At 48.5% G+C, this 26,328-nt stretch overlaps 2 protein-coding genes across 9 annotated transcripts in view; one reads left to right on the top strand and one right to left on the bottom strand.

Annotated features, from left to right (window-relative positions):
* TAOK1 (TAO kinase 1) overlaps window positions 1-22,021 on the top strand; it is a 144,991-nt gene extending 122,970 nt beyond the window's left edge. For 7 of the 8 annotated variants that reach the window (XM_073315978.2, XM_073315979.1, XM_073315974.2 and 4 more), the window contains 3 exons: window positions 4,773-4,985; window positions 6,491-6,673; window positions 12,099-22,021. In XM_073315978.2, the coding sequence (XP_073172079.1) occupies window positions 4,773-4,985; window positions 6,491-6,673; window positions 12,099-12,560 (858 nt within the window). In that variant the 3' untranslated portion in view covers window positions 12,561-22,021. Of the gene's footprint in view, window positions 1-4,772; window positions 4,986-6,490; window positions 6,674-9,480; window positions 9,586-12,098 lie in introns of those variants that run through there. The other variant, XM_073315982.2, reaches the window with a different exon arrangement.
* On the bottom strand, window positions 21,938-26,328 carry ABHD15 (abhydrolase domain containing 15). The gene is made up of 2 exons (XM_073316003.2): window positions 25,490-26,328; window positions 21,938-23,032 (listed from the first exon to the last, which is right to left on the bottom strand). Exons 1-2 carry the CDS (start codon window positions 26,326-26,328, stop codon window positions 22,534-22,536), a joined length of 1,338 nt encoding a protein of 445 aa, XP_073172104.2. The 3' UTR covers window positions 21,938-22,533.

The following is a 26,328-nucleotide window of genomic DNA, read 5'->3' on the forward strand; positions in this document are numbered from 1 at the left end:
TTTTCTTTTTGCGAATACAGACTAACACGGCTGCTACTCTGAAACCTATAACCACATAGTACATGTCTTTATTCTATTAAAAAAGCAACTCTTCACAATGCCTGCATTACTTAACCAAGCAATCAGATGATCTTGCTATCTTAACTTTCATCCTTCCCCACCCACCACCCCATTGTTTCCCATAATCATCTATTGTTCTTCCCATAATTAACGATTGTAAAATTTTCAAGACGGGCACTCTGGGCCAGATCCTTAACAGGTGTGCATTGGCATAGTTTGATTGATTTCATTTGAGCAGCACCACTTTATAGCAGCTGAGGCTCTGGTCCTGTCTGCTTTTGTTCTATATGGGGCTATGCATATATGTTGAGCTACGTAAATAATGGGACGTGGCTAAGGTCCCCGTGACACCATATGTATTGGCAGTAACTGGATCCCATCACTGGGTTGTACTTGTGTTGCAGGCAGGCCCCTACTACACCATCCCTCACTTCTTTAAAAAGATGCTGCTCAGCAGCTGCAATTTGGCTTCCCTTTTAAAAGGTTAAATTCTATTAGAAGTTGGATTTTAAATATTTTTATCCTTGCAGGCCCCCACCACCCCCCCACCCCAGTCCCTACCCCCGCCCAAAATAATCCACCCTTCTATCATGAAGGAATCATTTTGAAAGCCTAATTTTGCTGCTGCACATGGAAATAAAATATGAACAAGCTCTCCAGCTAACAGGCTATGGATGTGCTCCCCTTAGTAGTGTCGGTGGACAAGCAAATGCAAATAAAAAATATTAACCAATGCAACATCAGAGGGGAAAAGAATTTAATGATAACCCGCCTCACGTTCTGTCCTGTGCTTACGCTGGTGTCTGAGCAGAACTGTCGTGCGTCTGTCGTGGAGGCTGTTAGTATTTACATTATAAGCCCATCTCTTCATCCATAGAAGTCCCGTTGTCTCATGGGAGGTGCTTAGCGAATGGGATATAAGTCCCTTCACATCGCTGCCTGGTCCTGTGCAGAGGGAGACTCCTTCACTCCACCCAGGATTTCAGCTGTGCCCAGAGCAGAATATGCCGTGTGCCTTACGGAGCATGGGGTTCCTTTGTTGCTCTAGGTCTCTGGGAGTCGTGATTTGCCCATCTGACTCAGTTCACACCAACTGTAGGTTGTTTTCTTGACAGAAATTGTCTGGAAAATAACCATCTTGGAAACAGTACTTCTGCAGTGAAAAGGAATGATTTATCAATCTCCTGATATTCAATAGCTAAATCCTGACTGCTGACCACAGGGGACCATCTGATCAGTGTGTTCCGAATCTCCAAGGGTATAGCCCAGAAATAGCTGATGACTTCACAAAGAAGCAGTCCTGCATTATGAGCTGAATAAAACTGAAGCAGCTGCATTAGGTTGATCCTTCTGAAGCTAACCGTGAATTGTGGCTCCCCAAGGGGATATGGTACAGCACAAGCAGACAATGTGTCCATATTCATTCCCTCCCTGAAATTGGCCCCTGGTTGGCAGTTACAGCAGAGAAGTCAAGGGACCTGACTGGGTCATGGAGACTGAACCCCCTTACAGGTCATCCCCACAGGGCAGGCTCAAGCGTACTGGCAGGGAGTGTGGGAAGCTTACACTGCTGCATGTGCTGTACCTGCTTTGTGATTAATGAAGGACTTCAGAGTCCAGAGAGTCAGTCCAGCACCTTTTGCCAGCACTGAATCTGTGTACACAGAACACTAATAGCGAAGACCATTGGAATAACGATACTGCTTGAAGTCCAATACTTGCTTTATTGGAACTGTTCACTAGAATTAACTCTTTCCCTCACTTCTGAACAGTGCATGCACATGGTTTATTGGCTGCCGTTGTTACCTAGATTCTCTCTTCAGCGACGTTTTCCTTTATTAAAGGGCCCAAGTTACAGGGCTCTCCTTTGCTGCTTACTGACTCCTTTTATACTGAGAGTAAGGTTTTCACAATCAGATGTCTGTTTGTAGTCATTGGCTGCTCCTGAAGGAATGGTAACTAGAAGTAATCCTTTAATGAAAAGTTCTCTGTTATAATTATTCTGAGTGTCTTACTTGTTACCCTCTTTCTGGTAACTCACAATGCAAGACCAACATGATCCAGTCATAAACCTGACTGGAAAACTTACCCTTGCCTCTGTTTCCTGTTGTTAAAGCCTGTGCATTGGAAAGTTATAAATAAAGTCTGGTGTACAAGAGAAACTTCACAGAAAGTGAGGAGAAATGCATTGCGACTCCCTGGCTGTGACCAAGTCTTCGATAGAAATGCATGGCCTACAAGCACTTCCCTGCAGGGCAGGGGTAGGGAGAGCAGCCAGAAGGGCTTTCATGCAGGGAAATGGCTTTTGGTTAATTTAGAAAGAGTAAAAGTCCCGTCTTCCCCTCTGTGATACGTGTGTCAGCGAAATAGAGAGTGCATACAGGCATTCTGCACCAGGGAATCAGGGTGTTCTTTGGAAACCAGGCCAGTGTTTCTCACATGCGGCCACCAGAGGCTTTTCTTGTGATTAGGGCCTCCGAGGCAGTAACTTCAGGGCGGGGGGTGGTTTGCAAGCAGTGGCCCCTTCCCCAGGGCCACCAGCGGAGGTTGGGTCCTGCCCTCTCCGGAGCCACAAATGCCAGAGGAGCAGGCAGCCAGTGAGTTCCCCACTTTCCTGGGGGCGGTGAGAGTCAGGCTTCAGCCCTGGGTGGTGGGCAGCAGGCTACAGTCTTAGGGTTTGGGGCTGTGGCTCTGGACCCCAGCAGAGGTGCTGCCCCATGGCTCACTGCCCCTCCCACTTCCTCCCCCACCCCCGGCATCACCCCTGGTTCCTGCTGCTGCCTCATCCCTCCATCATCCCTGACCCCTGCTGTCTCCCTGCTCACTTCCCCATCCAGGGCTTAATTTGTGCCCTGACTTGCCAGGGCTGAGTAAGAATGCTGTGAAAAGTGATATTAACAAACATACAAATATTACTTTTCACAGCAGCAGACTCACTAGCTAGCAAGTCTTAAAAAAAAGAGGGGGGGCACCTTATTTGTGTTACTATTCTGTGTAGATCCAGTAAAGAATAGAAACAATTGAACATGATTTTTATTATTGAGTCTACAAAAAACCTCTACCTGAATAAATTATGGACATGGATCTGTGCATATATATTTGTTTTTCCTGAAGTTAATTAAGTGTTTTAGGAAAAATTGTCAGAGCATCCACCAGCAAGAATTGGTGGCTGCACTCTGAGGCCACCAAAAATTTTGTTGTGAGAACCCTTTAGGCAGTGAGGTATTAAGGAAATATAGAACAGGGCCCGAGCTATTTTATGCTCCCACAGGGCCCTTCTAGATAGCCACAAACGCTGTGCTTTACCTGCCTCTAAGGCAGCTGAACCAACTTCAGCACTGCTTAGTAGAGTGGCTGACAGTCGGGAGGTGCTAGTTAAAGCAGCTGTCTTCCCTGTCCAGGTGCCAGGGCTTCTCCATGGAACGGGGCGGAAATCCATTCCCACCCCTGCTACTGTACTGCTACAGCACCTTTAAACATCAGGCCCATGGAGGGACTGACCGTGCAGCCCAGAGTCAGTGCTCTGTGTTGCCACTGCTGAAACCTCTGATTTTGTTCCCAGCCTTTCTGTTCTTCTCCAGTCTGGCAGGGGCTGGGAGCGTTTCTAGGTTTCATCTTCCTTCCTTGGAGTGAATGCCACGTGTAGCTTAGCTGTGACATCTCAGAGGCTGTTCCTTGTTTGGCTAAAGCGAATCCCATCCAGTGCTCAGGTGGAAGGGTGGTAACCATAGTAATAATTGTAGAGCATGTCCCAGCTCAGGATCTCAAAGCACTGTACAGGTCCCTTGTGAGGATGGTAAGGATGAACCAGATGCGAACACTGAAACACAGAGAGAATTAATTTACCAAAAGTTACACAGCAAGTCAGAAGCAAATCCAGGTACTTAACCCTATCTAGTGACTCCTAATCTTTTGTTTTCAGTGCTAACTGACACTTCTTGACAACGCATAGAGCTTTGGGTGCAAAAGGAGAGCACAGGAATGACCTCGGGTCTCCAGCAGGTGCCTCGAAGGGGGTGGGGGAGGGACTTGTATATTTAAGTGTTTGTTAGATTAGGCAAGATACTACTACATATGACGACTCCCTCTTCCAGATATAAAATATGGGTCCCCTGCTAACCAAGTAATGTTACCAAACCAGTACTGGTCAAAATTTTCCTTGATAAAATAATGCTTTACTGCAAACCCTTATGAAAGTAAGGTCCTAGCATCAGAGGTTAAAATACAAATTTCCGTCATTGAATCCTAAATAAAAAATGATCTCTCTGTACACAAAATATTCCTAGTTTGCGTTTTTCACAGCAATAAATCCAGGCACAGCCATGTGTAAGTAAGGCTTTAACGGCTAATAACTATTACTCCTATCACACAAGAAGTCTTCTGAATCCAAGGACTGAATCCAGTCCAGTGGCAAATGGGTCCCTTTGTGTAGTGACAGCTGAATGTAGTCTGGAGCTTTGGTAGAAAAGTGTCATCTGTATTCTAATTGTTTTGCACACCAACAAAATGTAACTAGCAAAGTGGCAAAGCAGCTGCAGCAGCATGATCTCTGTCTCTTGTGTGCTCATCACTTTACTCTTCACACTTTTTATATTCATATACATTTGTGGGATTTGTGAACTCCTTCCTACCCTTGAATATGGAATGAAATATCACTGAATATATTGCTTCCATCTTTGACATATGCTGGGTTTTTTCCTCCTTCTCTCTAGTCTAAAGAACTACAAATAAAGAAGCAGTTTCAGGACACATGCAAGATCCAAACCAGACAGTACAAAGCACTGAGAAACCATCTGCTGGAGACCACACCAAAGAGTGAACACAAAGCTGTCCTGAAACGGCTCAAGGAAGAGCAGACCCGGAAACTGGCCATCCTAGCTGAGCAGTATGATCACAGCATCAATGAAATGCTCTCAACACAAGCTGTGAGTGCCTCTGAGACCTAGTATACATATGCTTAGCCCAACATATCAGTTTGCATTTTGACCTGTGGTCACCCTGACAGCAGGGTTGTTTTCTTCCTTTGCCACACATGCAGCACCCAGATTCAGATCCCAGACTTAGTCCTTCATATCCTGCAGAAGCAGCCTTCAAATCCCGAGGAAATACTCACTACCCACTTCAGTCAGTCCTGAGTTACCATGACAGAGGTGCATAGTAAGTGTTTCCTTTTAATCTGAGGGCTGCATTTGCACCAAGCCTGCATCTTTGAATTCAGCTGCTTCTTATGGAGCACCAATATGCTACTTCAACCTGGCCTTTTAGTCGGTTAAATGCTTCTAGATATAAACCTGAAATGATATTGACACTCACGTTGAAAGCTTAGTAAATGCCATTTTAACTAATGACTATTCACTATATGCATAATACTTCGGGTCCCTGCTGTAACTGCATTAGAATTTTCTTTTCATATCCTTAGTGCAGTGGCTCCTAACCTTCCTTGTTTTGAGACCCCTTTGACACGGATCAGCAGATGGTGCACTCCTAGCTGATCATAACTGCTTGCTCTAGGTCCTAGCATAGTGGCCCCTGTATCTCCTTTTCCTGTTCATCCTCCTCTTGAATTTGTTTTTCTCTTTATTTGCCTTTGCTCACCCTCTCCTCTCATTCCAACCCTATCAGAAGCTTATGCTGCTTGCTTTTGGGAAGGATATGTTGATGGCTTCATAGGCAGGGCCCGATGTGTCTACCTGCTGGGGCTGAGTCTGTGGGAGCAGAGAATAGAAGTTTGGACGAGTAAGTTGCTACCTGAGCCTGCAGCCCTGGACATTGCTTCCTGTGTTGGGGAGTACTGGGGAGCAGGGAGGAAAGCAAGAGGCTGCCCACTGCTTTAAGAGCAGATTTGCAAGGGAACTGTTGTGAATCTGGGCTCATGCAGCTTTTCCTGCCCTCTCTGCTTTGCACTCAAGAATGGCACTCCCACGCTGGGTAACGCGGCCTTAGTGTAGGCATGGTGAGAGTTAAAGCTCATGGTTGTGTAACTGGCTTGAGGCTGTTAAGCTGTGCTGCTAGTTACTGTTCTGCATTGGCAGGGAGGTGTGCTAGGAGCCGTTTCCCATCTTGAACTAGGATTCTGTGCAAACGTCCAGTAAATCTGGCATTCCATTTAGCCACTTGTATGCAACACAGGAGAACTTTTCTTTTTCTAAGCTTCCCACAAGCGAGAGCTGTAGATGTTAGTGCCATTTAGCCAGCCTTCAGCTCTCCCTGTAGGGGGCCAGAGCTGTTCAGAGACCACTCTGTAGTGCAGCTTGCGGCAGCATTGCCATCTTACTGCCCCCAGTGTTTGTCACTGTGTGTTCCCTGTTCACTGAAAGTGGATACAATAGAAGGCAATTGTATTGCTAAGAAAACAAACGTTTTCCCCCGTACAGTGTGTCACGAGTGGCTGTCCCCCCGTGAAACATCTCTATTGTCTTCCTCCTCACAGCTGCGTTTGGATGAGGCGCAGGAAGCGGAGTGCCAGGTTTTGAAGATGCAGCTGCAGCAAGAATTGGAGCTGCTGAATGCATATCAGAGTAAAATCAAAATGCAGGCTGAGGCCCAGCATGATCGGGAGTTGCGTGAACTGGAACAGAGGGTGTCCCTTCGCAGGGCCCTCCTGGAGCAGAAGGTAAGGGCGGCTGAGGGGCCTTGGGAGCAGCAGTCAGCATTGGCCATGTTCCAAGAGTTTGACTATGAAAAGCTAATGTTAACGGGACAATGCTACAGTACTGGTTTTGACCCTTCCCTGGGTTCTCTCACCTGAGAGGCAAAATGGCATCATACTAGTCACTGGAGGAGTTCCTCTTGTCCCATCACTGATAGCGATAGGGAGAATGGGGTCTTGGTCTGCTCAGGGTGACAGTGCTGTGGCACATAGTAGGGCTGAGGTGCAGTGTGCCTGGACCTTGGGTAGTGAAAGGGGAGCCGTTTGTATCGAACTCCATGACCTCCTCCTCCTCCTGGCTGGACTGCAGGGCTCCATCAAGTTCTAACTGATGGAGGGAAGGCTGCTATGATGGTGAGTCTTCAGGTAGAAGGGGAAAAGCAGTGTTCTCTCCATTGTCCCTGGCAGTGGATTCTCTCTCCACTTTCAGGAGAGGGAAGATGTAACACAGCAAAGGAGAGTTTCTATAATTTTCTCTGGTATCAGGAATAGTGAACTTCAAGTAGAAAGGGTGGAGTGCACCAGCACAGATTTGTGATGGGGGCTACCCTGAACAGAAATGTTTGTTGTATGCAGCTTCACTCCATTAAAAGTCTATGAAGACTCAGCTGTGATACCTCTGTAAAATGACTTTGATTAAAGTTAGACAGCCATTGAGAAGAAACATGATAGTCAAATCATAGTTAAAAAGTCCAGAGGTCTGACCCTAATCCCATTACAAACTGGAGCAGCCAGACACAAAAACAGAGAATCCACTGAGCTCCAGAGCTTGGTATAGAATTGCTTACCCATACCAAGCATGCCTCCCTGTGCTACACCAAATCTGGGTTGTGAAACTGTGTATCATGGCCGCATACTAAGCATGTCACAGCAAAGAAAAATATCCTCCTGACCTTCGTCCTGTAGAATTTCCCCTGTTGACTTACCCCTATGGGTTGTCAGACATTGTAACTTTGATGCTGACTGACAGTTAATACATTTGTGGCATAGAAGTAAGATATACTTGCTTGCTTCTCTCAGAGTAACCAATGTATGTTCAGCCAGCAAAGACCACTCATCTGAATTATGCTACTCATCTACTGGGCAGTGGGAAAACTAGTCTAAGAAAGCTGTGTCTTCTGCTTACCCATGGCCCTTTTGCAGGTTACTGAATCTTCACAAGTGGCTACGTCTGTGAAAACTAAGTTACTATGTAGGACTTTCTGGTGTAATATTTGCCTCTAAACTGCAGTGTTACATTTATTTTATTCCCATTAAAATGTCAGTTTGAAAAACTAACAGTTTACAACACAGCAGTACTCTTGGAACCTGCTTTCAAATAAATATTTGTATTGTAACTATTGCTACCTGGTGGCGCAGTCTGAGATGTATCTTTTGGAAGCATGTGTGTAATAGTCTGTTGCTAGTCACTCGGTTTTGTGGGTGCAATTCGGATGTGTTCTGATGTTGCATTGCGCATAACCAAGAGAAAGTCTGGCATCAAGTTACATTAGAGGCTGAAATTAGGCCAGTGATTTAAAGGAGGACAGGTTAGCCAAAAACGAATTCAATGCAAATTATTCGTTATGGGCCTGATCCAAAGCCTACTTGAGTGGAAGATCCCTGTGAATTGGCTTTTGGCCTCAGTTACGATGAGAGGACGTTTAGCAAAGCTCCATTCAGGGAGGAGAAAGATAAGATCTTGGCATCCTTTTGCTTTAGCTTCTGTTGTTAGAACTGTTCTCAGGGCCAAGAGATCCTGCAGTATTTTTTTTTTTTAACTGATGTGCCTCTTTACAGTGATGTGTTCAGTCACTTACCACCTTTAAAGTAGGGTTGTAGCAACAAAATTAAATGGTTCAAACAGTAAGAGCCTGTATATCACAGACATGCACAATGCATATAATTAACAGCTAGCAGAGAAGTGCAAAGCTTGAGCTAACAGTGAGGCTGCATTCCTTGGGCTGCCTGGTTGGAGTTACTGCTGATTAGTGGCCACCCAGGAAAAAAATGGGGACCCATGTGGAATAAATGGGAATGTGCTGTTTCTCAAAGCGTTGTCCTTTCAGTTGTTGTAGGCTGTCTTGACTCTTTTGATGTGATATGATGTGATATGATGTGTCCACATGCAGGCTAACTGAAGCTTTGACTTAGGACTGGAGACAAGTGTCGATTTTAAAATGCCTCTGTATTTTTATTGGTTGTCTCTAGCAAAGTACATAGAGCTTTGGCCCCTTCCCAGCAGAGCGCTATTTATTGTATGATGGTGCCCATCGCTCTAGGAATTGAGCAGTGTATGTGGCTTGGATGAAGGCAAAGGCATATACATAGCCAGCCTCCTCAGTTGGCATTTTTCCAATGGTGTAAGTTTCCTGGTGTGTCAGTAGTGAGCTTTGCCCTGTACACATGGGGAGTGTACATTCTAAAGATCTAGATGTATAATATGCTTCTCATGCTGCTTCAAGTACCTCGCCCAGCAAGACCCTCTGAACCTCTAAGTCATCTCTAGGTGATGTAGCTTTAACACAATGAAATGTACGAGTCCACATGTGCAATTGAATTGTATCTAAGTTCTGTTTTTAACTTTCAGCCTTCACCATGGCGTCACCTGCAGTGTTACGCATATCTATTATGTTGTATTTAAGGCAATGTTACTTCTGAAATAGAAATAGACTTTGCATTGATTGCAATAGTTTGGGCAGGGTCTGGGAAGCCTTGCTAAGCACAAATGCAAACAATTGTGAGTAAATAGATTTATTAAGGATCCTGAATATCCATGTTTCACAAAACAGGGTCGTTCTTCACAAACAGCGTTTGTGCTTGGGCTGCAGCCTGAGCTCTGGGACCCTCCCACCTCACAGAGTCCTAGAGCCTGAGTCTGAACATCTACACTACAGGTGAATAGCCCCTTAGCTCAGGCCCCTTGAGCCTGAGTCAGCTGGCACTGCTCAGCCGTGGCAGTTGTATATCTAAGGGATTGAGCAGCCAGCCATGTGAGCTTCACCATCCAGGTACAGGCAAATGAGTTAAGATTACATTGTGGCAGTCTTCTCTGAATATTCTTTGTAGCCGCTTTGCCCCCTGTGTGTTAAAAAGACATAACTAACAACAGTAATTTTAAAGAAACAACCTCTTCCTGTATTGTTTTTGTGGCTGAAATACAAGACTTGTTTGTCAGGACACCTAGGTTCTCTTCCCAGCTCTGCTACTTTGCACTGCCACTTCCCTGCTGTGTGTCTTTGTTTTCCTCACTTATAAAACAGGGGTGATTTCTTACCTAGTTCACAGGGAGGATGGGCCTTAATTCATTAATGTCTGTAAAGCTGTAAAGCTCTTTGCACTTTTCCAGATGGATGCTGCTGTCTAAATTCAAGAGATTATTAGCCTCTTAAAACTCGGCCGGGGGGGGGGGGGGGGGAAGGAGAATATAGAGCCTGATTCTCTGATTCTTACTTATTGTAAAGCCCCTTTTTGTGTTAATAAGAAACAGACCCCGAATACATCACGTCTGGCTTTTTTTCTTCCTTGTTCCCCTCTTAGCTTGGACAGTGAAACTAACCCGGTCAGTTCTCTCCTGTTGGTGATGCTTGGGTTTCCAACACTGAAGGTTACTTCTTGGGGAATTCTGCGTCACTGCACGTGTGCAGAATTCATGCCCCCTCCAGATTTCTTTGCTTCCCCACAGAAAAATGACTTCTGGTAGGAAAGCAAAGGGAAGCTACAAGAGCGGTCATGTGCCCCTCCCCGGTAATGCAGGCAGGTCGGTTTGGGTGCCTAGAGCAGCTGGTAGAGGCGTAAATCAAGGCTCCTTTACATTGCCAGGGTGGTGTAAAGGACAGTGTGGCCTTATAGATGCTTATGGTGCTTTAGTGATTAGAACTGGTCTAAAATTCTTGGACTGAAAAATTTCCTATAAAAAGATGTGCTTCCCTGGCATATGCTGTCAGCCAGCCACTCCGTGGCTTTTAGGCAGAGTGAGCTGGCCGCCTGCCTAGCTTTTACCTGGCCTAAGCCTTACACAGGGAGCTAGATCCTTTACCTCATCAGGGCCCACACTGTTTCTCAAAGCCGCAAGAAATCAGCAAGTGAGGGAAGGCAGCATCTCAAACCCCAAATGGTGGAGGTGATGACTCATGCTGGAGCAGATTGTTTCCTGAATTGTAGATTAAACTACTGTACATATTCCCTGATTAAATGCCCTGAGAATGGTTACAAGCAAACAAGTGTTAATCTCCAGCACTTGTGAGTCCTGGGGCCCCTCTGGGGTGAGAGAGAGTCTCTCTTGTGGGAATGTTGTTGCTGAAAGGAGTGGAGATGTCGGCATGCAAGCAGAGTCAGTTTCTTTTTTCCCCCTTCCCTTCATTCTTTGTGACCAAGCCCAATAATGGCTTCTCCGTGGCATGGAGAAATAATGGAGCAATTGTTGGGTCTGAGTGTTTAACCCCAAGAATTTCCACAAGAGGAGATAATAAATCGCAGGCCAAAATTCACCCTTGCGCCAGGGGCCATCAGGAGGCTTGTGCACCATATTCCCTGTGCCTAAATGGCTGATGTCCATGCCTTGCACAAGGGCCATTAAAAAGTGATTTGCAGTGTTCTTACTGAAGAGAGACTGTGTCGTATCAAGAGCTGGAGATGCTCCCAACTCCGTTGGTCATTTGCAAATCATCCAGCTAATAATCTGCCCAGAATGCAGATATCTCCACCTACGTTACTGTTTTGTTTTTGAAGCGGGAAGAAGCCCCGTTGATCACATGTAAGAGAGAGCAGCAGGTTAATGAGACATTAGAAACCAATTTAGGAAAGGAGTAAGGTCAAAGTGATGAACATAAGCCAAAACCAATTGGAAGACTGGCTCTGAAGGGGAAAGCAGGCAGGTCTGTTAGTAAGTTGCCATTCTGAAGGAGAGTTGTTGTCACTAGATTCAGCTGACAACGGTTCAGACCAGTTGCTGTTGGATTGGTAGGTGACTGACAACCATGCAGTCGTTCTGCTTGAAGCACCTTGTCCCTAGGTCAGGGGGTGAGCAGTAGATTTTGCTGCTGCATCTTAGATTTGAAATCTGAGCTCGTGAAGACATAGATTTGGATTTGAATCCCAGAAGCCCTGATGTAATGTGTGAAACACCAGGAAATAGGATGGTGGAGCTCCTCACACCTGGGTTCCATCCCTGCTGTCCAGCCCCTCTCACTTTTTGGCGCCCAGGTCCACGTGTCCGAGAAACCCCAGATTGTTGTTTTGCATTCATAATGGAGAGTATGCCTCTGGCCCCTGCAGCTGATCTAGTCTTTGGCTGAACAGCAAGGCCAGGGATATGTAAACTCAGCCTTGCAATGAACCTGGTTGCGCTTGCTGTGTCTCTAAAGGTGTGCTGCTCCTACAGACTCCCTTTTCTCTTTCCTTCCCTCAGATTGAGGAGGAGATGCTGGCGTTGCAGAATGAGCGCACCGAACGGATACGAAGCCTGCTGGAGCGTCAAGCCCGCGAGATTGAAGCCTTTGATTCAGAAAGCATGAGGCTAGGTTTCAGTAACATGGTTCTGTCTAATCTCTCCCCCGAGGCGTTCAGCCACAGCTACCCGGGAGCTTCTGGCTGGTCCCACAATCCTACTGGGGGTGCGGGACCTCACTGGGGTCATCCCATGGGTGGCCCACCACAAGCTTGGGGCCATCCAATGCAAGGTGGACCCCAGCCATGGGGTCACCCCTCAGGGCCCATGCAAGGGGTACCTCGAGGTAGTGCTATAGGGGTCCGCAATAGCCCCCAGGCTCTGAGGCGGACTGCTTCTGGGGGACGGACGGAGCAGGGCATGAGCAGGAGCACAAGTGTTACTTCACAAATATCCAATGGTTCACACATGTCTTATACATAACTTAAACAGGAACTGCGGGTGGCAATTCCACCAGAGCTGTCTGCCAACAGAAACTGCCTACAGATGCATCCCAGCAGCCTCCTCAATGTGGGACTGCAGCGCGATGCTGGGTGACCATGGAGTATTGTATTCATTTTGTAAAGCACTCTGTTTTGTGTCTACTAACTGGGATGTCATAGTATTTGGCTGCAGGGTTTGTTTTTTTAATTTTTATGTTTTGGGGGGGGCCTGGGGAGGGGATCTAAGACATATATGCAACTAGTCAGAGAAGTTGGCTGTCGGTTATGGCATTGAAGCTGCACAAGGGCTCAGACTGCTTTAACCCCCGCTCCCTATAGAGTGTTGGGAAGAGTTCAAACCTTCTCTAATGTCCAAACCTCTTACCAGCCACCTGAGCAGACCAGGTGGGCTGAAAATAAGTCACTACCTGGCGGAGAAGCAGCTGTGTTTTCTGCCCATTGTTTATCATGAAATTGGCGACATTTCTAGGTGTAGCCTCAGGAAGAGAGGAATTAAAGGAACTGTAGGTGAGGTAGAGGGGCAAGAGGAAAGGCTTTGCTTGCTGAGATGACAGGGATCAACACAGACCCTTGCCACCCAAGTGCACGCTCTCTATTGCACTATGAGGTGAGCTTTCTCCAAGGGCATAGGTTGGCTTCCTGGGCACCACACTGGTAGATGTGTGTGCGGGGGAGGGCTGGAAATGTTTAAAATCCGGCTTAGCATCTTTGCACTCCCCTGGCTGTGCTGGTGGCAGGGGTGTCATGCTTTGGAGGAGGTTGGGAAGAAGAGCATAAATAATAAAAGAACACTTGTATGGCTAATACTGTGACATCTCACCTTAGCTAAGCATCAGAATAATTCGTGGAGCCCTAAATAGTTCTTTTGCTCTGTTCTTCAGAAACCTTGGACTTACAGCCAATCAATCTGAAATGCCAGAGGTATTTTGAAAGATGCCATAGTCACAAAATGCCATTGATCGGGGTTTTCATTACTACACTGCGTACACCAGTTTATTACCTTTTGGCTTGTTGCAATTTCCTGTTTACATGTTGAGTGTAGCCAACTGTTTCAATGTTTAGTTGCCATAGTGTACCAGGAGGAGCTGAGCCAATGACTCTTTACCAGCTGCTGACTAACCTACATCACCACTGTAGATCTTGCTGCATGTGAAGCTCCTTTGTATTATTTTGGTTGCCGCAGTACTTTACAATTTTACAGGCCATTGAGACTTTGTGATCATTTGGTAGCATGTCACACCACATGTAGGAAGCACTATTTCCAGATGGCTCTTATCAGAGCTGCTGTACTACTGAAAGGGAGCAAAAGAGGTTGGGGAGTAAATTAAAAAAAATTAAATTAAAAAGGTCAGAGAGTCTGAAAATAAATGGAATGACTTTTGTGGCTATGTCTCAACCCTTAATGTGTTGTGAAAGACTAGTACCAGTGGTGGGGAGTTCTGGGCAGGTCAGCACCATGAGATTCAGATGAGAATAGGTGGATTAAGCTTGGTTTGCGGTAGAGATTTTCTTCCTGGGGACTGACCAGCCAGAGTTCTTTGTAAATTACTTGCCTTGCACACTAATCATCTTGAAGAAAACACTAGCTGCTAACTCTAGGATTTGCATTTAACATGTTCATAGGGCTCACAAGCAGGGTTTTCCGAATGTGTTTGTCCATGTGACATGTTTATATAGAAATACTCCAATGTGTCGCTGCTGTTCAGTTTTCTCAACAGTGTGACATTCTTTTGTTAACTAAATTAAAATCCACTCCAGATCCTTAACTCTTAGCCAATGTCTGGTGAATCCAAACTTCAGGATTTCCAGTGTCTCGGTATATCATATCACTCGGAACAAAGATGGACATGATACCAAAATACATTTGATTAACCCTTTGGCAGGGCCTGGTAGTATTAACCGTGTTCGCAGAAGTTTGGGATGAGGCGGTGAAGCCACTGGGGAATACGCCCGTTGGTTACCCTGTAGGACAGGTATGTTTGGGACAAAGATGAACTCTCTGACTTCTTATTCCCCTTGAGACGCATCTCTGTGTGGGATGGATGTTTTCTCTTCTAGCTGTTCTTTTGCATTAAAATGTTCAAATGAAATTAAGGAAAATCACCTTCATTTTCCTGTTTTAAGAAAAAAAAAATCAAAAGCCAAACACCTATGTTGGATCTTACCACCTTGGGTTGGAGGGTGTATCCACAGCACGGTGCTAATATGCAATGTTTAGGGGTTCTCACCTACTCCTAATCCCAGACAGCAGCAGTGATGGAAACTGTACTTCACAATTCAGGGGTTTCATCCTTTTGCTTCTGTTATGGTTTGAATTTGGCCAAAGTCTCTGGCTTAAATTGAGCTACTTCAAGAAGAGTTCCCTCAAACCATCTCTTTGTGTAATGTAAAGCATGACTAAATGCTGGACCCAAATGATGTCTATCACATATTGGCTTTTTTGTTTCCAAAAAAATTGTGTAGTAACCATTTTTACATGTATATCATGTGCAGACCTGGACTATTCCAATGAGTTAATATTTTAATTAAAATAGTTTGCAAAAACTGATTCAGATCAACTGGTATAAGTGTGTGTCTCTGTGTGTACATGTGGGGAACAGAACCTACCTTCCGAATGAGTTTGATCTCAAGAGTTGTTTCCCAATTACTCAGTTGTTGTAATCTGTGGGAATTGCTTCATATTGTGTAGTGGAGGTATATGAGGTAAATTAGTGTATATATAATGTGATATCTTATAGGTATCATATATATCACATTCAAAGCTTTGTGACATATATGTATAAATATAAAATCAAAATATTCCAGAGACGCAAACGCTTTCTGAATCAGTTTGCAAACTCCATTTTAAAAAAATTAAAACTAAGTACTTCACACTGTACTATACCCTCTCACTCACGCTGCCGTGCTGTACTGTACCCTCCCTCCCTCCCACGCCGCCGCGCTGAACTGTACCCTCCCTCCCTCCCACGCCGCCGCGCTGAACTGTACCCTCCCTGCCTCCCACGCTGCCGCGCTGTACTGTACCCTCCCTCCCTCCCACGCCGCCACGCTGTACTGTACCCTCCCTCCCACGCCGCCACGCTGTACTGTACCCTCCCTCCCACGCCACCATGCTGTACTGTACCCTCCCTCCCTCCCTCCCACGCCGCCGCGCTGTACTGCACCCTCCCTCCCTCCCTCTCACGGCCCCGCACTGTAATGTACCCTCCCACCCACCCTCCCACGCCGCTGCGCTGTACTGTACCCTCCCTCCCAGTCACATCCCCGCGCTGTACTGAACCCTCCCATCCACCCACTCACGGCCCCGCACTGTAATGTACCCTCCCTCCTACCCACCCTCTTATGCCGCCGTGCTGTACTGAACCCTCCCACCCACCCTCTCACGCCGCCGCAGTGTACTGTACCCTCCCTCCCAGTCACGCCCCCGCGCTGTACTGAACCCTCCCATCCACCCACTCACGCTCCAACCAGGGCTTTAAAAATACTGTTGTTTGTAAATTGTGAAAACTACTCCCAGTGTCTCAGCAAGATGCTAGTTTTCCATCTTCTATGTGAGGATTAACACTGGGAAAATGTCTCTGTGTATATTACTTTACAATTTTTATGACAGTATTTTAAAATACTGGTGCCAGCTTGACACCTACTGTATATTATTCTGTGTGTTTGTTTTTTTCCCCTTTGCAGAGACCTTAAATTTTAGTCCAGAGGTGCAATAGCAGGAGAGTTGGCATTTTTCACCTCTTTAATCATATTAGACTTCTTTTGATTTTGTTAATTAAAATCAGTGCAAGGGACCTTTGTTTGTTGTGGTGTCTGGAAAACAGAGGCCACCTCTCCCTTCCCCATTGAATGTTGTGCACTTAATTCCTTGGACACAACACTGGAACTTTCACCTGCATTCAGTCTAACCTGTAAACTACAAAGGGGATGAAAACCAAACACGGGACCGTGCAGTAACAAAGCATTGAACGGGGAAGTCCCTGTGGACATTTCTTATCTACAAGTCCTGCCTTGGGGCAGACTAGAGCTGCTGTACTTTCAGTACATCCTCAGTTCATTGTCAGTCCAGTGCACAGAGTACATGGTGCTGGATACTGGAATAATACTGCTTATTCTCACAAAGGGGAAAATGGCCTGTTGAACTCAAAACCTTGATCCTGTCCACTCTTCGTTGGCGAAAATAAATTGTATTATATCAGTACCTACTGTTACTCTGTTACATACGCACCTCTCTCTGGAGAGAGATCTAATACTATCTCCTTTGTATCTGTTTATATACTCTCTGTGTGTGCACACAACTCGTGCTCTGCCTTTCTGTCAGGGCACTTAGCAGTCCCTCAGCTGATAAGCGGACAGGACAGTTTGTTCAGCAGGGCTGTGTTAGGGGGAGGATGTGAGCAGAAGTGCACAAGGGTTGAATGGAGTGGGCAAGCCCTGGTTTAAATCCTGCCCTGTGTTTTGCAGGCTGTTGGAGGGTTGTGTAGCTGCTGCGGGCGTGTACAAGGAGGGACGAGCGCTCATGAAGGGTACGGCACAGTTAGAAGGCAACGCAGAAAGCAGGGTTGCGTAGCACTATGGAGGTGGCATGGAGAGCTGCTGGTGCTGTTCGACGTATGCTTGGAGTCAGTGTGCTGGGAGGAAAGGCGGCGGTACATAAGAGTGAAATGCGCCACAGGCTGAGCTCAGAATCCCTAGGGGTGGTTCATCTCAAAAGATCACAAACCCCGTATAGTCTTCATTAACCTTCTACATTTCTGGTTCAGCTGCCACTAACTATAAACACTGCTCTCTGCACCTTTGTTGCTGTTCCATGTGCATTAAGCTAAGGCCAAAACATAAGATAAAACTGTGAAGTTACTTCTTATTAGCTCCATTCTTTATCCTTCTCCTCACCCATTCCTTCCAGAGCATGGGCACGTGTCTCTAAGTCTGGTTCCCCACCAGCAGTGGACAGTGTGATGGGAACAACATCATTTTCTTCCTTGATGCCAGTTCTGTGTGCCCATGTAACGCTGCAGGCTTCTGAGTGATGGGGTAACAGCTGGTCAGAGACAGCCCTTAGAACCTGATCTTCTAGGCCTGGAAACCTTCTGCAGAGTCCTGGCATCTCTCCTCCCCACCCCACCCACCCTTGGATAGCCGTGAGGCTTCTGGCAGTTTGGGGAGAGGTGGTCTGTTCATGCATGTGTCAGGTCAGAGTTGCACATATGAAGGGCATCTCCTTTGTTAGTGGGAGGTGTTCCTGCAGTCTCAGACCTCGCTAGCGTAACAGCATGCCACGCATAAGGTGTGTCTTCCTCTTGGTGTGTGTGGATGCTCATGGCAGTGGTGTGTACATACCAAAGGGAAACCCCCAAACAACTGTTCTTGTGGGTTATAGTTACTCTCAGCAGTGTGGTTGCTTTGAAAGCAGGTTTGTAACCTTTTTCAGTGTCTCCAACAAGCTTTTGGCTTCCCTAAACTGTCAGCAGGAGTGTCTGTTCTTTTAAAACTGTCTATGCTCCTGGTTTAAAAACCATGGGACGGTTCCAGTCCCGCACTCCCCTGGACTCCAGTCAGATTGTGAGCTTAGAAGTGGGTTTTGTGTCCTTAAGAAAGGTTGGTGCCCGTAGCAAGAATTTGGGATTGACGTGTGTCTTGCTGTGTTCATTTGAGTTTGCACTGTCCGGTTTCATTTCCGTAGGAGCCAGTGAAGAAATGTTTGCGAGACTGTGCTTAGGGGTGCAGGGGGCTGTCAGATCTGGGAAGAAGCCAGCTGACTTAATGGTTTTATTAAAACATTACTCCAAAAGAGAGACGGGTACGGATAACCCTGATTCCTGTTGTGTAAAAGAACTCAACCAGTTGGGCCTGTCAGGGTCACTCACATGCCTGGGATACCCCATTCTCAACCCTTGGCTAAATGCTGGAGGAAAAAAGCCTGGCTCAGCTAGAGAGGGCTGGGTAAATAACGCATACAGCAGCAGCAAACAAGCAGCTGGCCCAAGCTGTGGGCCTCTGAATGCTTGTGCTTTTGGAGGTACATTTACCCACCTATCTGCCATCTAGCCATGTTCTGTAAATCCAGGGTTAGCCCCTCTGAATACACACGCTCAGCCTGGAGGTCTGGAGGTGGTCTGCCAACGAGAGATGGGCATTCCACCACACAATGTGCACAAAATCAGGGGTATCTCCTGTCCCCTGACTTACCGCTCCCGGTACGGGTACCTCAGAACATGCACCGTTCGCATTTTCACTGGCAATTGGTTTAATGATTGTGAGTGAAAATATTGTAATTATCTGTAAATATGTAGTTAACAAATTGACCTAGTTCCTGTATTTTTTAAGTTTTTGTACTAAAGTTTATAGATACAGTATGTGCCACCTAGAGAGGAGCTACTGTCATTGCCAGCTGTAGCCCAGCCTGCATTTAACCCCTTAAATCGCCTGTGTGACACTAAGGATTCATGCTGAAATATTGTAAGGGCCGGGGGGAGATAAGGGGGAATAATGACTTAATTTGCTGTCCAGGTGGAAATGCTTCTGGAACTAACAAAACATGATTGCTCCATATCTTTTATATTCACCATTTAAGTTGGGTCCCCTGGGTTTTAGATGCGTGTATGCAAAACCTCTGCCCTTTCAGTCTAAATGCAAAGTGCGGTGATGTGGACAGTGCAAAGGATAGAAGTGTTGGCTTGGAGCTTTTTCTGGGGCTGAAACTCACATAAACTAAGCCCAATTTCTCGCTATCCCTTTCAACAGCACCCTTTTCTCTTACTTACAGAATTGTACAGAAAATACATATTCCCCCCACCCCCTGAACGTGTTTTGATGTCAGGATAATCTAAAGAGCACGTAAACCGTTGGAGAAGAAATTAATTTTATGGAGCTCGTTGCCTGCTTTTAGTGCCAGTATAACACATTTCTATGGCAACTCTGAGCTCAGCAGAGTTTGGAAATGAGCACACAGTTGTTAATGAACTGAAGTATGTAATCGCTGCTTTTGCATGGCTTGGCAGCAGTGTTAGATTAGGGCCACCTGAAAGCATTGGAGGCAAATTCTTGATTGGAAATGGTCATTTGCTTAAGTTTCCCTTGACTAAATGCATAGCCAAGGCATGGTGTGTGCTCCTAGAAATTGCATGTGGTCAAGGAATGGAATATGCAGAGGTGGGGGACAGTTTTCTGCTATCGAGCAGGCTCTCCTTGTAGACTGGTGGGTGTACTCCCACTGCCCTGCTTGCAGATGCTTATGTGGTTGAGATGTAGGCTACAGCTGGCTTGCATTGTAGTTTTTGTTTTCAACACTCATTACTAAATTAGAGAGTCTTTTCCCTTGGATTGCATATGAATGAAATAATCTCACACACCTCACTTGTCCCACCTTCACTGAGTATCTCATAGTGTAAGCAAATCTGCAACCCTGGAATAGCTCTGAGAGCTAGAGGTCTACAAGAAAAGAGGGTTTCATGACCACTAGAGAGACCAGTCTTTGGAAGATGTTTGTTTCCCTGGAGGCTGTTGGGATGTGAAATCTTCAAGACACTGACAGGATCAAGGAAGGGAGGAAATGCAGAGATGGGGAGGCATGGATGGTGGGTGTGGTTTCTGGCAGTCAAAACCACCTGCTTCCTTTCTTCAACCTTCCTTTTTCTCCTAATCCCTCTCAGCTCTCACCTGAGCTTGCTTAGAAGAGGGATACTTTATCTGACCAAACCAACTGAAATGGGGGGTGGGTCTGATGTAAATAAATTAACACTAAAAATCAAATATAGTGCATACTACATAAACAAAAGGCTATACCGACTTGAAAATTGTAAATGCTGAAGTTTTTATTAACACTTGGGTTGCTAAAATTCCTATTTATGTTATTCCATGGAAATCATTAACCCATTTAAAACTTAAGGCGAACAGTTATGAAAATGCCAGATTGCCAGGAGGACTTTAGCTGTCAGAGCCCCCTTGGTTTCGTACACAAGAGAGGTAGCACAACTTGCATTAAGAAGGTAGGAGAAGGCTGTGTGAGGTGTGTATAGTGTATATTTTTAAAAATAGCTTGCTTGTATTGTGAAGACTTTAAAGATAAACTTGAGAATTCTAACATAACTATTAACAAATTTAACATAAGTTATCCCACTGGGTTCGGAGCGTCTTGAATGTATAATCTTTTTGTAACCCAGAATGATTTATTCTTCTACCAGTCAGCCAGACATCTTATTTATATGTTTAATTTTGTATATCAATTTTTCTTTTGTTTTCATGATTTCCAGCATGCGTCTGTTTGGTTGTTTGCACAAGTATTGTGTAAACTAAAAGAAATTTTAACTTGAACCTGGCATTTTTACTTTCTCGGATATTCTTCCTCCACACTTTTTGGGTGAACCTGGGGGGGTGTATTTTCCGTTTGCAGCTTCCGGGGGAATGCCTGGTCTTTTGCCAGTCATCTAAAATGCTCCACTGTCAGTTGCTTTAAAAGAAAATGCAAATGTCACCTTATCAGTCCTAGGCAGCGCACGGGGAGGAGGGCAAGTGCACACCTGTAGCAGCACAAACCTGCGTTTGGTTGCAAAACGAAGGCAAAGCTTGGCTTTAACTAGATAGCTGCAGAGCTCCCCTAAGTCCCACGTGTTCTCGCCACAGCCCTGACACAGGCACAGCTGCCATGACCTGGGGTGGGAGCTTTGCTGGCTTGAGGGCTGCTGCCGGTAGCCAGGTTCCCACAATGATAGTGGGAGTTAAAATAACTGTGTCCCTCTTGGCTGCCACCTGTGGGGTCATTGTTACACCCCTTGCTGTGTGCCTGCTAACGTGTGAGTGGGAAGAGGGATGCTCACAGACACCAATTAATGTGTTTGCTCCCCTCCTCCCTCTCTCCCCCCACCGTTTCCCTAACAACCTTCAGCTCGTGACCAAGAACTCTTCCCCAAGGCCCCAGCCTCTGTCCTTGGCCAGTAGAGGGCTCATTCATTCTGGGGCATCGGGAGTGGAGGTGTAAACACGGCTTTAACAAAGCAAGGCCAGGAGCCGGGCATCACTTTATCATGGGTGGTGCTGCGCACGCCGTTATACTGAATAGAGGCCTGAGACTTCCAGGCCCAATTCCTACAGGGATGGATCACCAAGGGTTAAAACAGGGTGTGTCTGTTTGCACCAGCTGGGATGGGTGAGTCTAAAGGTGTGCATTTTCCTTTTGGTAGAAAAGGCCACAAGCACTAACTGATAAGGCTTCTTGTACAGTATATTGTCAGTATTCCGGTATCCTTCCGGTTCACCATACATTAGCGCTCATATATAACCTGTATTAATTGTATAGATTGTGCATTTAAAGCTGTTACCGAGTTGTCAGAAAATAAGAGAAGAGAAAATAAGGTCGTATGTAATATTTTGTTTGTAAGTATCCTTTGTAACAGAGCAAAGGAAATGTTAAAAAATCAACTGTAATAAAGTAATTTTAGTACATGGAGCGTCTGCTGCAGGTTTTGAAAGGTGAGGAGAGGAGGAGAGCGCCTGAGGATCATGGTGTGGGCTTCGCATCTCCCCTGAACGCTGTTCCTTCAGCAGCACGGTGCTCTCCCATGGTAGGGGCCCAATGAGATTGCTTTGACCCGGGGGCACTTTCCCATCCCAGCACACTCAGGCTGGTCGCTGGGAAGTGTGTGCTCGTGGAGTTTCATAGGCAGAAGGGGAGGATCAGTTAGCCATGCCCAGCCCTGAGAGTGCGCAGCCTGGGCCATTTCCAGTGTGGTGGGAACACACCAGTCATGTCAGCCCCATGGGCTTTCGACGGTCTGCTCCTGTGGGGAGGGGACGGTAGGGCCTTTGTGTACAGCGCCTGCCATCCTGGTGTGAGCGCGCAAGAGGGCTGGGGAAGGCTGTGCAACGGGGGGGTGACTGTACAGCGCTGCATGGCCCTTGGACAGCCTCTCCTAGGAACGCTATGCAGAGGTGCTAGTCGCAGAACCTGCCCGGCGCTACCTGGTGTAGGACCTCTGCCAGCTGAAGATCTCCTGGAGGTGGCAGGCAGCGGAGGAAGCCTCTCTCTTCTGCAGGACACTCCTCCTGCACCGGTGCAGCCCCTTCAGCCTCTCCTCCGCCCGGAAGAACTCCGCGACGGCCATGAAGTACTCCAGCGTCATCCCGTGGCTCCAGGAGCAGGGTCCCTCCTTCAGGAAGCCGCAGTGCCCGCCATGCGGCGTCAGCAGCAGGAAGAAATAGGGGCTGCTGTGGAAGAGCTCCATGGGGAGAGTGCTGGCCGGAGGTCCCCGGACGGGGTCGTCAGCGCTGCAGATGCACAGCACTGGGACGGCTGCCTCATCCGCATCCCGGAGGGGCTCGTTGCGATCCCAATAAGCATCCCAGGTGACGGGGTGCTTCTTGGTCTGGCAGAAGAGGGTTTCCTCGAATTCCCGGAGTGAGCGGCTCCTGAACAGCCTGCCCATCTCCACCGCCTCTGCCAGCGCGGTGGCATACCTAGGAGGGACAAAGGCAACAGGCCAGGGCACGGCTCACATGGAGTGGCTGTGTCCTTCTCATTCACCAGAACATCGCTGCCCCCTGCTGGATGCTCTCAGATTTCTCAAGTGTTTCACGCTGGAGACGCATGTCCAACGGCTGCCATAGCTGGCTAGTGGCACTGCCCTGCAGCGGTTCTGGGGTCAGAGCTCCTGAATCCTACCTCCAGTGCCTAATCTGTGTGGCTTAGTGGGGGCCTGAAGCAACAACATGGCAGGGGTGCTAGATACCATGGTGATGGGCATGTTACAAATGCCTGGCTGGGCCATGGTGTTCGTGTGCATCCGCCCCTGTGTTTGTGACACACTCAGTCTGCATAAGGTCTCTGAACTCCTCTCTGTATCCTCCCTGGGCCCCAACCGGGGGAGCTGGGTGCAGCTGGGTCCAGGGTGCCCTGCTTCTAGCCCATGCCACCCAAACCTACAGCCAGTTAGTGCCGCAGGTGCATGTGCCCATTTAATGCCTCTGCTTTTGCAGTCCCTGCCCGTTCAGATCGGAAGGGCCCCACGGCAGCTGTTGTTGGGGCAGGGGTGGCCTGGGGGCTCTGTGGGTCCAGCCCTTCCCTGCTGCCGGAAAGGAGGGGGCGTTGCTCTGCAGTTTCTCGCTCGTTTGTCATTTTGGTCACTTGGGTTGGAAACCATAGCGACAAGGAGAATCTTAGCACCTGGCCTCCCGTACATGGCTCTGGTTTCCATGCCAGCAGGCTGAGGCTGCTGCAGCATGAGAGTGTGGGACATGGAGAGCAGGCGGGCGGGCCAAGCTGTGCGTGAGGAACCCCACCACCGCCCCAGCTGAGTATGGTATCCAATGCGCTACCCCTAAGGGCAGGGCATCCCTGGCTCTCCAGCTGCCCGTGGCAATGGAGCCCTGGCCAGTCCCTGGCTCCCGCATGCAGAGCATGGGACAAGGGACTCCGTGCAACCCAGAACGATAACCATCCAATTCAGGAGCACAAGCGTCCCCCTGCCTCTGGGCTGGGCTCCTGCGCATGGCTTTCTCCCTCCCCAGGGAGTGGTGACTTTCCTTCCTTCCCCCAAGAAGGTGCCCCTTTGGAGCGGGCCCAGTGGCCTCCCTAGCACCCCCTGAGGTAGCACCCGGCGCCGTTGGACTTCTCCATATTCCTGGAATTGTCCATTGATGGTTCCCAGGCTGCATTGCAGCTGGGGCTCTTCCTCAGAGCAGACGGGGGGGGGCACTTAAGGAAATGAGGTGCAGACAGGCAGCATCAGCCCCAATCAGGTGCCCCCAGTAGCAGACTGGCCAAGGGGAGCCGTGAGGTTCAGCGGGGTCCTGCTGCCATTGGGAAGCTGTTTGCCTTGACTCTGCTAGAAGGGAGGATTTTGAGATGGCATGGCTGCCCTTCCGCAGCTTGTCCAGGGCCTGCTCTACACACAGTCTCCCCAGATAACTCAGTTGCGGTGTCACTCTGGTAACAGCCCTGGGGTGGACACAGTTCTAGAGGGGTCAAGGGGGCTTACACCTGTGTAGCTTATTCCCCTCCCCTATGGGACTAGCCAGGCTGCTGCAAAGCACCTTTATACCAGTGTAGCCAGTCCCACAGGCGGGGCCTGAACTGCTGTACCAGTACAGTCCATCATACACCAGCTTGGTGCCAGGAGCCCTCAGCGGGGCTGGGCTGAGCAGTTTACCCCAGGGCAGATCCATCTCTGTGGAGAGCTGAGTAGTGGTTTCTGGGCAGAGACATAAAACTTCAGCAGAACTATTTCAAACTCCGGCAGGCTGGTGGGTGTTGGCTTGGGACTAGCTGAGGCAGTGAACTTAGCTTCCCTTGCTGCCCGGCTCCAGGGAGTTTTGACTGAAGGTTTTAAATTGGGTCTGGGGCATTTCTAATGTGCCCGTCAGCACTGGAACAAGGTGACTTTGCTTTCAACAATTCCCCCAACACTCACCTGCAGGGGCTGTCAGCTGGCCCTGCCTCGCTGGCTCCTCGCAGTGCCGCGAGACGGGCTGCCCTCCGTGCTCAGAGGAGTGAGTGTTGCTGGTGAGCTGCTCTCATCTGTTGGGCCTCACGGCTCCCGCCTACGCGCTCCCTGCTCTCTCCAGCTACCTGCGCAGCCTCTGCACGTCTTATCCCCTCACCCACGGGCTCCGTAGCCACCCGATCCAGCCAGACGCGAGTTAATGTGGTTGTGAAAGTGCAGGCTGGTGCCAAGCAAGTTTCCCATGTGCTGACCTGCTGGTGCCCCTCAAGCCTGATCTGCAGCCCCTTGTTACCCCACCCCTGGGATCCTCAAATCTACCCCAAGCCTGCCCTACGCCACCCCTGCCCGCCACCCCAGCTCTGCCAAAGAACTTTGTCCCTGTTCTGTCTGCCCCACTGCCCTGCACTCTTGCCACCTCAGTCTGAAGAAGTGCAGCCAAGAGGGCAGGGGAGGGGCTTGGGAAAGTACCCACCTGCTGAGGCCTCGTTTCTGGTGCAGCAGCAGACTCCACTCATACAGCCAGGGGCACCCGGTCTCCAACCACTCCTGGCACCTGAACACAGGCGAGATGCAAGCTGCTGCAGCCAGGTAGCTGGAGGAGCCGCACTCCCCCAGGTAGGAGAGGAGCAGGCCGGAGCCCGAGCCCTCACTCACGGCACAGAGCGAGGAACCCGGCTGCCGCACATGGATGTATGTCACTGCCTCCTTGAGGTCGCCTGGGTCCCCGAAGGCCTGCAGCTTCAGGCTGGCAAGCGGGCTGCCGTTGTGCCCCCTGCGGTTGAAGATGACGGGCTTGTAGCCCTGCTCCAGGGCCAGCAGGCAGAGGTGCAGGACGCCCCTGGTGACCTTGCCGGAGGCATTGGGGAGGACAAGCAGCACCGGGGCGATGCCAAAGGCAGTGGTCGCTCTACTTCGCTTGCCGGCACCACGGGGCCCCAGGACCCAGTCCAGGGCTACCAGGCCCCCATCGGCCAGCTGCAGGAGCTCCCGGGCCAGCTCCGGCTGGTGGGCAGCGGGGAAGAGGAGCTGGAACATGGTCTGGAGCTGAGGCCAAGTCCTCCACAGCCAGCGCCCGCTCTGCAGGGCAGCGCCCCGCTGTAGGCTCCTCAGCAGGCTCTGGGCCAGGGCCGAGGGTTTGCAGATGAGCCTGCAGTGCCCTGCCCCGGGCCCCTCCTCCCTAATGACATCGTCCCCATCTTCTTCCTCGCCTGCACCCGTCGGCTCCCGGCCTGACCCCCAGAGCTCCCTGGCTAGGAGGCAGAGAAGGGCTAAAGCCAAGGCCCAGGCCGCAAGGCTCCCTAGTGCCAGCAT

This window comes from Lepidochelys kempii, chromosome 17, assembly GCF_965140285.1.
Source record: "Lepidochelys kempii isolate rLepKem1 chromosome 17, rLepKem1.hap1, whole genome shotgun sequence".
NCBI lineage: Eukaryota > Metazoa > Chordata > Testudines > Cheloniidae > Lepidochelys > Lepidochelys kempii.